General features: G+C 42.0%; 1 protein-coding gene across 2 annotated transcripts in view; it reads left to right on the top strand.

Annotated features, from left to right (window-relative positions):
* Positions 1-1,831: 1,831 nt before the first annotated feature.
* The window catches only part of SALL3 (spalt like transcription factor 3), a gene marked incomplete at both ends in the record, with an annotated part of 19,643 nt that continues 6,940 nt past the window's right edge, over positions 1,832-14,534 (top strand). For both annotated transcript variants that reach the window (XM_082282242.1, XM_082282241.1), the window contains one exon: positions 1,832-1,910. In XM_082282242.1, coding sequence (XP_082138368.1) covers positions 1,832-1,910 — 79 coding nt within the window. The remainder of the gene's footprint in view (positions 1,911-14,534) is intronic.

The following is a 14,534-nucleotide window of genomic DNA, read 5'->3' as shown; positions in this document are numbered from 1 at the left end:
CACTTTTACAAAAAACGGGGGGGCCTGGGAGAAAAGCCTCTGTTGGGAAAGTGCGTGCGGAGAGGGAGGCTCGGCGGCGGCGGGGAGAGGATCGGGCTGCGGGGCTGGGGGCAGCCCCGGCGGCAGCCCCGGCAGCGCGGCACAGGAGGCGGAGGAGGAGGAGGAGAGTAGGAGGAGCTGCCGTGTGACCCGCTCCGCTCCCAAACTTGAAAGTTTATCTGCCCGAAATCAAGAGCGGCCGCGGTACGCGCCGCGCTCCTCGGCTCGGAGCGGAGGCAGCGACCGGCGGGGCCGCCGCTCAGGGAGCAGCTGGCGGCGCCGCTGAGAACGAGGCAAGGCAGGGGAGGGGGAATCACCCGCGACAACAACAACAGCTACCCCCACCCCCCAAAACTGGGAGACGATCCATACTATTTGCTGGAGACCAAGGACTTGCTCATCGGCGCACACGCGAGCCCGCTGTCATTAGCTAACAGGACACACGGCTGAGCCAGGGGGGTGGGTGGGCAGAAGGGTGAGGAGTGTCACAAAAAGTCATTACAACGTGAGAGAGAGAGGGAGAAAGAAAAAAACTTCCTACCAATGGACAACAGGAAGTGACCACCACCACCAACGGGGAGTCTCTGCTTGGAGAAAGAAGCTGCAAGACAAAGAAGAAGGAAGGAGAGGTGAAAGACAAAACTGCCCAAGGTCTTCTGCGTGTGCGTGCGTACGCTTTCGAGAGCGGAGAGAACAAAAGTCAGCCGGGAAGGGGAGACAGAAAGAGCGACGGAAAAGGAGACAGGATGGAGGAAGAGCTAAAGAGAAGCATGTGAAGATCAAGGGGAAAGAGCAGTACAACGCCGAAAGAGAAATCACACCGAAAAGAAAAGGAAAAAAGAAAAGGCATACACAAAAGTTTCTTTTCCTCCTGGGAAGAAATTACTCACACACACACACATAAATCAGATGCTTTGCAGCTCAACTTCTGGGTAAAGAGAGACCGAGAGAGCAGAGGACGCAGAGTGATGTGAAGAAAGAAAAGGGAAAAGAAAAAAAATAAAGCAAAGAGAGCAGAAAGCAGAGCAAAAGAAACTGAGAGACGGGGGGGGAAGAAAGCACGACAGACAGAAAAGCGAAGATCGTGACCTTTTCCAACAAGTGAACCTTGCACATATGTTGTGTAAAGTGTGTGCAAAACAGATTCCCTCCTGCGTGGTGCGTGTGTGTTTCGCTGCTGCCGCCGCTGCTGCCGCTGCCGCCGCCACCGACGCGGTCGGTGCCTCTCGCAGGCGGCGCTGCCGGTGCCGGGGAGACGCATCATTTGGCGGAGCGAAGCGGCTAATTGCGGAGCCCCGTCCTTCATTTACATATGCAGCCTGAGTCCGCTGGAGCCGCGCCAATCCGCGCTCGCCCCCAGCACCATTAATCGCCATGCATTATTCACAATCATAATTACTGAGCCCCATGCGCGCTGCGCGCAGCCGCCCCAGCCCGCCGCCCCGCGCACACCCCGCCGCCCCGCGCACACCCCGCCCGGCTCATCCCCCGCTCGTTCACCCGCTCACCCGCGCACTCACTCACTCACTCCCAGTTTGGCTGGCTGGTTAGAATTGCCTTTTTTTTTTTTTTCTTTTTTTTTTTTTTTTCTTTTTTTTTTTCCCCTCCGGGGTGTTGGTTGCCTTTTCTGTTGTTTGTTTGGTTTGTTTTGCAACTCGACTTTTATTTGTGAACAGTTATTTCCAGCCCCCGAGTCCCCTTCCTTCGTTCCCAATTCCTTCCCCCCTCCTTTCCACCTCCACGTCGCTGATGCCTCTGCAAAAAGCAGAGTCAAGACGGCTCAGTTAGCAGCATGTCTCGTCGAAAGCAAGCGAAACCCCAGCATCTCAAATCGGACGAAGAGCTGCAAGCAGAGGTAGTTTCTGAGCACGGTAAGGGCTCCCGGCGCCTCTTTCTCCTTCTCTCTCTCTCTCTTTTTGTGAGTGTGTTTCGGATGGAGATAGGTGAATTTATGGTGATGGTGAACATGGGAGCGCAATTACTCTGCAGCGGGAGAATGGGAATTAGAGCAGCCGGGGGAAGAGGCAGCGGAACTGAGAAGTTCTCAGTTTAGCCAAGTTTCTGCAGCCCACCCCCTGCCTAACCAGCCCTCCCAGCAACAACCTCCCGGCCTCCCCAGCGCTTTGATCGCGGCTGGGCTCGGCGGCGGGGCTCGGGGCTCGGCCCTCCCTCCCCACTCACCCGGGCTCGAGCAGCTGCAGGAACGGGCGCCCCGGAGCAGCGCCTGCCGCCTCCTCCTCCTCTCCGCTGCGCTCCTTCTCTCTGTGTTATTTGGTACACCCTTTCTCTCCCTCTTGCTCCCTCCCGGCGGAGGCTCGGAGTGGACAGAAGCCATGTTCGCCTCGCCCCACTGGCAGGAATGTTGGGGCGGCCGGGGCCGGGGTGCCCTGCCCGCGGCTGCGGGATGTCCCGCGGGCCATGGGCTGCCGGGCCCCGGGGCAGCCCCACGCGGCCGCTGCCTGGGGATGCCCTCGTCGCCCCGGGTCGCCCGCGCAGGCTCCGAGGGCTGCCCCGGCCGCTCCCCGTGTTGCCCCGGGGGACCGGGGGGGACCCAGGCAGGAGCGGGCAGGGCCACTCGGGTGCGCGGGGCCAGCGGAGTTGGTTTCATTATTTTCGAGAGGATTGAACAGCAGCTTTTCGCCTTCCCCCCTGCGCTGCCTTCCCCCCTTCTCCTCCTGGCTCTGCTGCGACTGTAATTATTATCAGTGGTAGGTGACACGGAGTGCCACCACCGCCACCAGCCCCTGTCGCGCCGGCTGTAGGAAGTGGGGAAGGGTTATTTTCTAGCCCATCCGCCATTCCTCGCTTCCTCGCCACACGCAGGCACACGCACACTTGCTTTTATGCATCTGGGCTGCCAGGCTGCTAGTGAACAAGTGTCCAAAGCTGGAGAGATTTGGACTGTAATCCCGCTTTATTTCCACTTTGCTGTAATTTTCTTTTCGGGAACAGGGCTGCAGGGTTTTCCTCTTTCTTTTTCCTTTTTTTTTTTTTTTTTTTTTTAATTAGTTTTAATTTCCTTAGTAGTCCCTGGTACTGCAGTGTGCAAAGGCACACCACGGCCCATTCTCTCTTCTCTTGGATGAAGTTGAGAGCTTCCACTTGAAAGTTTTTCTTTTCCTCTTTGCATAGAGGCCACTGCTTTCTTAGTTTCTCACATAACCAAGCGGGATCCCCAATGTTTTCAGCTTTCTGTGTAGGCCCCTTGCTCCACTGTATTATCTCCTCTTTCTCCCTTCGAAAAGGAAAACAAAAAAATCCTTCTCCTGCTTTAAAACTATAATTACTCTTAAGTTGCATCTGTGAGGAGAGAAAGGCAGCAAAGTTGAAGCCTGGGGAGGATTTTGACTATTGTATCTGAACTTTGCAGCCCTGAAGCTTAAGGCAGCACGAATCCACTTCATCAGGTTAAAACATCTGTCAGACTGGCAAATTGTTAAGCCTCCTGCTCCTTCCCAGGGTATTTGGGGAGGCAGGGAGCAAGTCCCACGCTGACCAGAGCTGCTAAGGGGGCTCCTGCCACTGTTCCAGGAAAACCCACTTGGGTGTTGACAATAAGAGGCACATAGAGAAATGCTTCCTTCTGTCACAGTGGAGGAGCAAAGCAGTGCATTATCAATTTTTTTTTCCTTAGGAAACTGTGGTCGTGTAAAATAAATTAATATAGACAAGCAGAGGAGAATTAGTATTTTATTATGAAAGCAAGATTTGTTGAGCCCATCTCTGTTGGGTTGGGCTCTAGGTCTAAGAATTTATCATTAGCATTACAAACTTTTACATGTTCTGAATTCATTTCAATACAGAAAAATAAAATCTCACTACTTCATTATGACACTCTTGGTGAGTTAATAAATTGAAAAAAAATTGTTAAACTAGGTTTTTGTTTTGTTTTGTGAATCTTATCTATGTAGCCATGTCACCCGAGATTAGAACAAGAGATATGCTAAAAAGAAACGCTTGCATATGGTGGGTAGATTAAGGACAAAGAATCTTTTTGTCATGGAAATGTTTTTTTTTTTCCCCTTTTTGGGGGGGTTTTGTTTTGTTTACTTCATCACATAGAATTTCTCACACTTGGTTTGTTTTGTATTGCCCTCAATGACTACATGATCAAATGAATGGATTTATTTCTGCCGAATGAGAAAGACAGTCTTTCCATCAAAAGGACTACATTGCATCCCAGTGAGGAATTTTAAAGCGTTATTATTGTGGTCCCTGAATAGCACAAAATCGGCTTTCACAGCAGCCCTAAAATGCAACAATGTAAATACTTTTCAGCCTTAGAAGGCTGTTATCAAAATGTGCTATGTTTCCTTTTATTAAAACATATTTTAATTAATAGAGTGAAACCCTTGATAGTTAACAATTAACAAGCTAAAGTTGGGTTTGCACTTTCATTTGAGAAATGTGAACAAGGTGGAGACAGGCTACAGGAGCAGAGGGCTATCTAGTGCGCATTAGTGTAATGTAAATCATTTACACGTTATATTAGGAAGCCTAACGATTGCCATACTTGAAAGCAATTTTATAGGCCAGAAATAATGAGAGCTCCAAATCTCATGAATTAGAACACTTCTTGTCAAGTCAGTGTTCTTCGTTTCTGTTCACAGCTGTGATCAAGATATTGCTACAGTTCCTGAGTATATTTTGCAACAGGACAAAAATAGTTCACACAGCGCAAGAATATTTGTCATTTTAAGAAAGCAAACTGGTTAAGCAGTATTATTTCATATGTGTAGCCTTTTCACTCATTTTGCTGTTTGTCTCCAAACAACGCAAGACTATACAAACAAAGCTTATTATTTATTTAATGAAATCATGTTTAATATCACCTCAAAATCGGTTTTATAGAATGAAGCATTTAAAAATTAATGTCCCATAAATGTAATCCTTACAGTGAAGGGACATTCACAGCAGCAGAGAGAAGCCTGGCAGTTTGGGGTGCAGGATGGAAGACAAACATTAGGCCGGGTTTTAAGTTGACTGGTCACAGCAGAACTTTCATGCTAACGTTATCACAAACATTTTAGAATCTAAACAAATAATTTTATAGTCAGCGTGGGCTGCAGCATAACACAACTGCATTCACACAGGACATTGTCATGATGGTGAGAAACTGTTGGAAATCTGAAGATAATTAGCATGTCATCAACTACACATATACACTCCAAATCGTTTGAAATTGTCAAAAGTGAAATGCTCAAAAATACATTTTAAAATAATTTTGAAAATAAATATTAACAAACAGCTGATGATGATCTATTTCTTGAAAAACTGCAGTGTAGAAGAGTGAACAAAATCCACGTATTTTAAAAAAAAACAAGATTTGAGGTTGCTAAATGAGAAGATCTGCTGGAAATCATTTAAAAGCAGCAGCAGAAGGACTCAGATGACTGCCTGTAGAATACAATAATCTCAGTTTCTCAGTAAATGTAACGCATTGTAATAGCTGGAATTACATTTCTAATACACTTGCCTAATTCAACAGATTACAAATGAATCAGAATTGTAGATACAATGCACATGCTTCAACTCCAACTAATTTTAAAATGAACCATGGACATAGCATTTGTATTTTAAAGGTAGGGATAATAAGAATATTTTTGTTTGTTTGTGGGGGTTTGGGGTTTTTTTTTCATTTTGGTTGGTGTTTTGTTTTTTTCGGGTTTTTTTGTAGTCCTGAAAAGTTATTCTTAGAGTGTGCAAGTGAGGTTCTGGTAAGAGTGATCATAAATGGTGCTTTGGACTTCTTCATGTCTTCATGTGAAGTTTCTGGCAAAGATGTATCATTGTTTAGCCTGAGGTAGAAGGGATACCTTGTAGTGAACTGCGCAAAGAGAGCTTTCTAATGTGCCTTTTGCAGTCATTTTTTAAAATACTGGACCTCTTTTTCCTCCCACTCTTCCTTCAGTACATACAACATAGTCTGAACTAATTGATCTGTTTAATCTTGGTAAAGTGGGATTGGGCTGTACAGTTTTGGGCAGTTTGGTGCCTGCACTCAGTATTCTTCTGGAGTATGTACACACAAGCTCAGCTACAGCAAAGACACAGTTCAGTGTGTAGCAGCCCGCCTCATGTGAGTGTGGTCACTCCATCTGCATATAGGGAGCATTAAAACACATTTTAGGGGGACATTTCTCCTATGAAATTGAGGTTATTCTCTGTTGCTTAGACACTGTTGCATTTAAAAGTTGAGAAGTCACAAGCAGCTGTCAGTAAACATAAAACTTAGGTGATTTTTGTGAATGTTTGTTCTGAGGCAAGTGTAAGAGAAGGCTTTTTGTTTTGAAAGATAAAGAACAAATAAGTATAGCTATAAATTATCCCTTTGACTGGAAATGTTAATTGAAACTTTTTATATAAATACTTTCGCCATTACAGTAGAGACTTCACATTCAAACTCCGTAACATCTGTGTTTGTATAATTTTAAAAATACTCTGCACTGAACTGTGTTAGCCATAGAAAAATATTTGTAATAATAAGGAAACTACAGCAATTGGCCGATTTGCTGATGTGTGTATAACAATGGAAGTAGACAAAACTGGGTCAGATTTTATCTGGTGATACTGGTCCTGAAGTCTTACCATCTCCTGAGGTAGACTTTAAGGCACTTTTTTCAGACTGAGAGAGAGGAAATTTTGAAAGGTGTTTGTTTAAGTTCTGTGTAATTATACTATTTATATGCATACATTTAGCTGTTGAAAATTACTTTTCCTTGCCTAAGATAGAGGAAAAGTTACAATTCAAAAAACATGTGGCATTAGAAAAAGAGTAAAAATAAACTAATTAATAAAGATAATATTATTGCCATCTGAAAAATAGTCTGCCATCTGAAAAATAGTCTGAGTCCTGGGAAGATTTTCCTGATATCTCTCCTTCATTTGATTTGTTGTCTGCCAAACATAGACAAGCATATCTATTAACTATCCAGCAGTCAGGACATGAGTCAATCACTTTTGCTGATAATAAACCTGGTCTGGCATGACATCAAAATTGTTAAGTACTGACACAGTTTCTGTAATAAAGCATATAAAAATAATTTCTTTCATTATATTGTATTTGTAAAATGAGAGTTATTGTCTATTTTTTTTTCCAGAGGAAGCGCTAGTAAATCTAGTTCTAGCAGTACATTCATATTGAATTTTATATATCAATGTAAATCCTGTTTCCTTTGCGCTCTTAAAATTTCCCACTAAATGTAGTGAAGGTTCTCCATTAATACAAAAAACGGAATTTAGGCCAAAATGTACTTTTAGGAGCTGGTTCAGTTATAGTGTTGTTAGACCTTGGAAACATTTCTTCTTATCAAGGAAAAACTCTTCAAAACCATGAAAGCCAGAAAGACAATTGTTTGTAAGGGTGATAGAAAACCATAATGCAACACATTTAAAAAATATGTTTCTTTTAAGTTGAAAAGTGAAAAGAGAATTAGAGAGAGGGTGCTTTACTATTTCCTTGCTATAGTTAGGGTGCAAAAAGTGAGCATACTTGAACAATATTTATTATTATAGTGTAAGCTAAATCTTTACAAAAAGCCCTTCTGAAATTCTTATTGCCACTTTCTAATTACCAGCGTGTGTGGTGTGTTCCCCCCCCGCAACCCCCAGTTTCACCACTCCCCCTCAAAAATCTGAAACCTATCACTGGTTGCAAAAGAAGCACGGAAAACACTTCCAAACTTCGGAGCCAGAGAGGGAGGCACACCGGAGTGCCCGGGCAGGCTGCTGAGCCCCTGCAGCAGCCGCGGGCCGGGCTGGGCGCGGGGGCGCAGGTGGGCGCTGCGCGGATGGGTCGCGCTGTGACGCGCCACGGGAGCTCCGCCGGGGAATGCCGGCCAGAAGGTGGGACCGCGGAGCGCCAGAAAGCTTCCCCAGGCCTCCTCTCCCTGAGGGTGGGTAGTTAGAAGTGCTTTGACAAGGCTTGCTGATTTAACCTTTGCCTGCTTTGCCCTGCCAGGGGTGGCCACTAGATGTCAAGCTCATAATACAATTAGTACATCTGTGCAGTTGACCTTGGCAGCACGGCTTACCACTGTTCTGTTAAGTGTTAACACTGAATTTGAGTGTTAACTAGAGATCCCTCGGAGTTTGCTACAGCTGTACAGCTTATCAAATGCCCATCTAGTTCAGCACAAGTGTTTACAGTCCTTAAAGTAGGAAAAAGGTTTCCTTTTGTGAAGCCCAGCATCTTGAACTGCTTAATTAACCCTGCAGGTGCTGCCGTATTTTTGTTCCAGATAACCAAAACTGACTCGTCATTCAGCACTTCAGGAGACCCCTTCTCCTGGTGCCATTTGATAGTTTTTATTTACGAATTTGTTGATGCACTAATGTCCTCAAAGCTGGAAATGCTGAAAGCTAAAGGATTTGTCTAGATCGCTATGACTTTGCTATCCTGGACAATACTGCAGTATATGGAATGGTGAAAGACCAAAATGACTGAGCTGCACAACCGGCATTGAATCGCTCCAGGTTTGCTCTTTCAAGTGCTCCTGGTTGTGAGAAATTTTACTCAAAGGAGCAGTGTCATTGAGCCCAGAACTCGTAAGTTCACTTTTAAGGTGCTTAGGAGGTGCAGGATTGGGTCCTCACATCGGCTCATCATCTTGCAAGCCTCCAAAACCAAATTTGTCTGCTTTTCTGTGCTTGTTCAGACAGCTATTGGCTTCATTAATTTATGCAGGGTGTTAAGAATTGTGTAGTTTAAGATGTATTTAATGATACATTTTTCAAGGAAAGCAATGCAAAATCTCTATGGTTCTCCTTTCTTCTAGTTTATTTGGTTTGGTTTTTCAATTTTTTTTTCATATCAGCTGTGTTAGAAGCACTGACCTCGATTTTATTTTTTTTTTAGGATTCCCAATAAAACTCAATGCATTCCAAATAAACTTAATTCCTACAGACTCCCGCATTATTTGCACACGAATTCTGCACAACCTGAAATTAATGTACACATGCCATAACAGCCAACCGAATAGCTGTTTATATGGCTTTGAAAAATATAGCACAGGTCTTATTTAGTATGATCTCTTGCACAGATATTACAAAGAATTTGTGAAGCTTGCATCTGTTCCACATCTGCGTCCACAGAGAAAGGCGCCAGTGTTTGATATAGTGAAGTGCTTCACTGCACAGATTAGAAACTGCAAATGTTTTAACCAGAGTACAGTTAGTGCCTGTGCCACAGGTGGCTGTTACTTAACAAATTCTGAGATTCAGGCTACTGAATAGATCAGACTGAGTGTGCCAGGTCAGCGCCGGGTTTTGCATAGCAAGAGTGCCCTCCACTGTTCAAAGCCATACTAGCAGCTTTTGTGGGCTGAGAAAAAGGACAGAAAATTTTTCTTTTGAGTCTGGAATTTCTTCTCCATTGTTAAACACAGTAGGGGTCTCTATTTGTCTCCTCCTGTTTCACAGCTTGGGCTCAGTATGTGATAATTCATCTTTCTTTATGGGATTCAAAGCTATCATAAAGAGTTAAAAAGAATTAATTTGCAAGAAAATAAACGTGTTCTAACAATTTAAGAAAACTTTCTTTAACAGCTCTGTCAATTGTAAGAGATGATAGAACTAAGGAAAAAGTAGTACTGTTCTCCTTCAGGATCAATATGTTGCTACAAGGCTACTGTTTCCAAGTTAATATAATTTTAAAACAAATTTGTGGGTTTATTAGTATATGTTCCAACCTTATTTAATCTGTGCTTGGGGAAAAACAAGTATTCTGATGATAAATAATTGTCCTATATCAGTGCACTAGGCTCAGAGTTTTGTTTATAATAATGCTTGTTTAAATATACAAAATGCTGTGAGCTGCACTTTGAAATGATTATTGGACTTGCATGTGAGAGCATTTTACACATCTGTCTTCATAGTTAGCAGACATTTTAGCTTTAGCTGATGCTAACATATGCATTTTTTTCTGAAAATTCTTCACAGTTTCGACACTGCTTCTCAGTTGTTTTATCTTTCTGAAAGAAATTACTAACATTTAGAAAATATTAATTAATTCTCAATTATAGAGCTCCGGATGTAGAAATAACAGTAATTTGTACAACACTCTTTCATGCTTTCATTTGTATTATTGTGTGTCGTCTAAAAAGAAGCTTCAGAAAATACTTTACTCCAACATTTGTTGGATTCCTTTACAAGGCAATTTTGTTTGAATGCTTGAGGAAGGTATCAGCAATTTAAAATATGTGCAAGCCTAAGGAAACGTTGATTCTCTTTCTTGATTTTACCCAAGTGTCCTATGAATCACACATAATTTGAGGATTCCATGACACAGAGTAACAGAAAAACAAAATACTGAATAATCAGAGATAATTTTATTGTAACTGTCCTTATTTAATATAATTGAAAAGGCCCTTTTCAGGTAATTTACTTGTGTGGAACTAGAACTGATTTAAGATGGGACAAAATGAAAAGATTCTAGAGCAAAAATGAAACACAGTATTTGGTTGGGGCTTTTTCCAGACTGGATGCAGTTAATCCTAAGAAAGGGGGCATTTAATAAGCAGCATACATTTTAAGAATTAACCTGACTAGCATGTGATGCTTAATTTCAGTCTGTTTCACAAAAGTAGATAGCAACATTTTTGAAGCATCCATTTGTTGCATTTTCCCTTCTCATCATGCAGGAAGCTCTCCTTTCGAACAGAGGAGAAAGATCTATGCTGGCAATAAAAATTCAGAACAAGTAAAGTCAGGTTTGCAAATCCTCTGCATGTGTAGTCAGAAGTGACAATTTTTTCTCGACTCTGCACATTTCCAAATGGTGACTAAAGGACCCATGACACCCTTTGAGCTGTCTCCCTTCCCCTTGGGCAGTGAGAAAGTAGGCCAATGCCATCCTCCTTGCTCCTGCCTGAAAAGTGTTTGCTTGGTGGGTGCACTTGGTTAGGGACACAGAGCAAAGTCTCCTGGCATCAACCCCTTGCACCCCGCTCGCTGAGTCACCAGAGCACCTGAACTGGCTTCAGGTATCACCACCCCAAAGTGCCTTTCTCAAAATGCCTTCGTTTGAATTTCTTTGGGCTAATTTTAGGGCCAGACCTCGGTGGTGCGAAGTGCCAGCACTGCTGGAGCCACTGTGGCTCTGTGGGCTGGTACCTGCTCAGGAGCTCACCCCAGGTACCATCTGAGAGATGCTGCTGGACATTTTTCACCTGTTTTCATAGGGGAAGCTTGATGTGCTGTAATTCATCTTGCATCCCGTAGCAGCTTCAGATTAGTCCGTTAGCTGTTAGACTACTAATGAGAAAAAGAAAATAACTGAGAGGTTATTAGTGGCTGAGATCCTGACTGCTTGACAAAACTCCCATTCAACACCTATTGTGTAACTAAGAACTGCAAAATTCAACCCATGTCCATAAGATTAAGCAAGTGCTTGCTTAAATCTGCCAAAGTCCTTGAAAATTTTTACTGTATCACATCCTCACTATAATAACAAAAATTATTGTTTCTCTTCAGGAAAATTTAAAGAAAAAAGTTTAAATTCTTCACTATGTAATGGATTCAACTACTTTGTAATATATCAGAAAATGAAAACAAGCTATAAAGCATAAATAAATATGGAAAAATTCTATATTTTCCTGAAATAGATGTATTCTGTGATTAAAAAAACAAAATTAATTTGTAGCTTAATATTTTAGCATTTAGCATTTTTAATATTCTGAAGTAATTATTAAATTTTGGTATAGATTTCTGTTATTCATAAAGTGACTGAGTTTTAACAAAGAAGCAAAAAAGCCTTTCATGTAGAATGCTTTTAAGCTTTACTCCCTGTTGAATTCAGTGAGGACTTACACTTCAAAAACAACAATAAATACAGTGCCTTCGTGCTTTCATATCAGTAAGTACTGCTGAAAGGGATGTTAGAAACTGCACTTGTGAAATACGGAGGCAATGTCCATTTGTCCAGTACAAGGATATATTACAAAATATTTATCTGTTGTTATTTTCAGTCTTTCGTGTTTCACCCTTGGAAGTGCTTGTTTTCATGGCTAGTTTGTACTCCTTCAATCCTATTAAATTCAGCACTCTTTCAGATGTGAGTAAAGGCTACTCATTTGAGTAGGACTTGTTGGATTGAGACCACAGGCTGTCATTCTGTGAAGCGTCTCAGTAGCCTCAGCATGCTGTGCAGGAAAGTACCATCCCCTGTTACAAAGCAGCATTTACTTTCATGCCATTTGTATCACCTGCTCACTTGCCTGTCCAAGGAAGTGAAGCTTTGAGAGAGATTTGTTTGATTAAAAAAAAAAAAAAAAAAAGCCAGAATAATTTATCCTAAATAGAAAGTACTGTGGTGAGATTCGTTGTATGTCTAGTTTGAGGTTGAACTGGGGGGAGAAAAACCCCTAGCGACTCTGGCATTATTTGAAATATTTTTCTAAAGGAGCCCTTGACTATTTCATGGCAGATAGATGATGAGGTGAATGAACTTGGATCGGTCATTTGAAAAGTATTTTTGCTTTTTTTAAGGTATGGGAGATGAGGTAAGGAGAAATGCAAAACAGAGCTGTACGTTCCCACTTAGTATAGGCAGGAGCCTGGTCCCCCTGAGACAGCACAAAACTAGCCATTTATTTCATTGAGAGCAGAGCTTAGCACTGATTATCCAAGAAATACATATACTGCTGCATTCCTCATGTACTTTTTCACAAATTATATTTCAAATGCAAACTGCTGTTTCTTTGAGTTTGAGAGTAAGTACATTAGCCTGCTTATTATTTTGAAATACTGAACAGGTCCACACCGATATCTTGTGGCAGTGGGCACCAGTAGTTAAGGTTGCTTTGGAAAGCTTACACATTATACATACTAGCTTCGATATATGGAGATCATGAGACTGTCTTCCAATGCACAAAATAATACCTGTTTTGGTTGTAAATGTTCGCATTTGGGCTTAGTGATTACTGTACAGTGTCTGAAATAATTAGCTTGCTGGTGTTTGATCAGCTCATTCCAGATCAGAGGACAGCAATATTTGAATGGCTATATTGCCTGAATCCATCACTAATTACTGAAACCTTTTGTGCGAGGTTTGTTTAGAGAAAGCTCTCCTTAAACAAAAGAATAGCGATATATAGATAAAGAGCTGGAAGGGGAGCTGCACAGTTTGCAGCTTCTTTAAGAATCAATCCTCCTTTGTAATCACTTAGTAGCAGTATTAGAAGTAGTAGCTGTAGTAATAATAATAATAATAGTAATAATAATAATAACCTCAACAACAACAACAACACACAACTGTTACCCAGCCAGCCAGTGTTTGGAAATAAGCACTGGAAAATGTTCCTGGTGAAAGCCGTTGGTGAGACATGGTCTCTCTCTGCGTGGTTGGTGCTACCAACCAGGGCACTCTGTAGACTCTGAGCAAGGACCGGAGAATCTGTCTCCCCAACTTTTAAAATGCAAATCTGTAAGGTAAATAAGAATTTGTTTGAGATGCCTTACTTCAGAAAGACTCTGGAGAGAGAGAAGCATGTTGGGTGTTGGATGCTTCGCTGGTCTGTACTTTGCATGCTTTCACTTTGCGAGAGCTGAAGTGCGCACCGAAAATGTGGTTTGGAAGCCTGCTTTTTCACTTAACTCACTTTGGGAGGCTTTGGGTTTTTCAACATATGCTTTAGGATACCTGCTGCCAGTGTGCTCTTTTTCCGTGGTGAATCATGCTATCTTCTGTGATATTTTTGTAACACAGAGTGATAGTTTTTACAGAAGCATTTACCATAAGGATTAGTCTAGTATTGTCTAGCAACAGCTATATATTATCGATCTTAACCCAAACAGTTTAACAGCTTCAGCTCCTCATGCAGAAGTCTTAAATAATTCTTGACTGTTTTGAATTGCATTTTATTCCCCCCTTTAAAAAGGAAAATTAAAAAGAGGGGGGGGAAATCCAGTAGTATTCCAAGAAGTGTTTATTTTAACTAGTAAATACAGTAGAATTTTGCAATTAGAAAATTTTGCATTCAGCTATCATTTCCTAATAGAAAATGCATGTCTGTTACTTAGTGGCAAGCACTGGATACATGAATGTATGAGTATATAGTGTCATCTTCAAATTTTTTGACTGTTTTGGAAGGTACAGGAAAATAATAAGTTTGAGAGGCTCTGCAAGGCTAGGAAATAGTATTTGGGGCACAGATTTATCACCTTTATCAGACAAAACTCCCTGCTGAAATCTGTAGGGAGTTTTAGCTGAGCAAAGACTGAAAGAACTGACAGGCAATTTTGTCAAAAGAGATTTTATAGTTAATGTTCTGTAAAAACCTCTTTTTTAAAAGCAACCGGAGCAACTCAAGATTACACTTTCCTTTTATTTTCCACTGGTACCTTTTGTTTGTAAGCCTTTCTGTTGAAATGATAAATTCTGAATTTCTTGGCAACCTTTTTTTTTTTTTTAGGCATCCTATAACTGTGCTGGGTATATTCACAGCTGCATGAAGATTTGTTCATACTAAGCTTGGGATATTGAGGGTGTTGGCCCA

Source organism: Coloeus monedula (genome assembly GCF_965178545.1).
Source record: "Coloeus monedula genome assembly, chromosome: 1".
In the NCBI taxonomy this organism is placed as follows: domain Eukaryota; kingdom Metazoa; phylum Chordata; class Aves; order Passeriformes; family Corvidae; genus Coloeus; species Coloeus monedula.
Note: the sequence above shows the minus strand (reverse complement) of the source record. Positions and strands in the feature narration are given on the sequence as shown.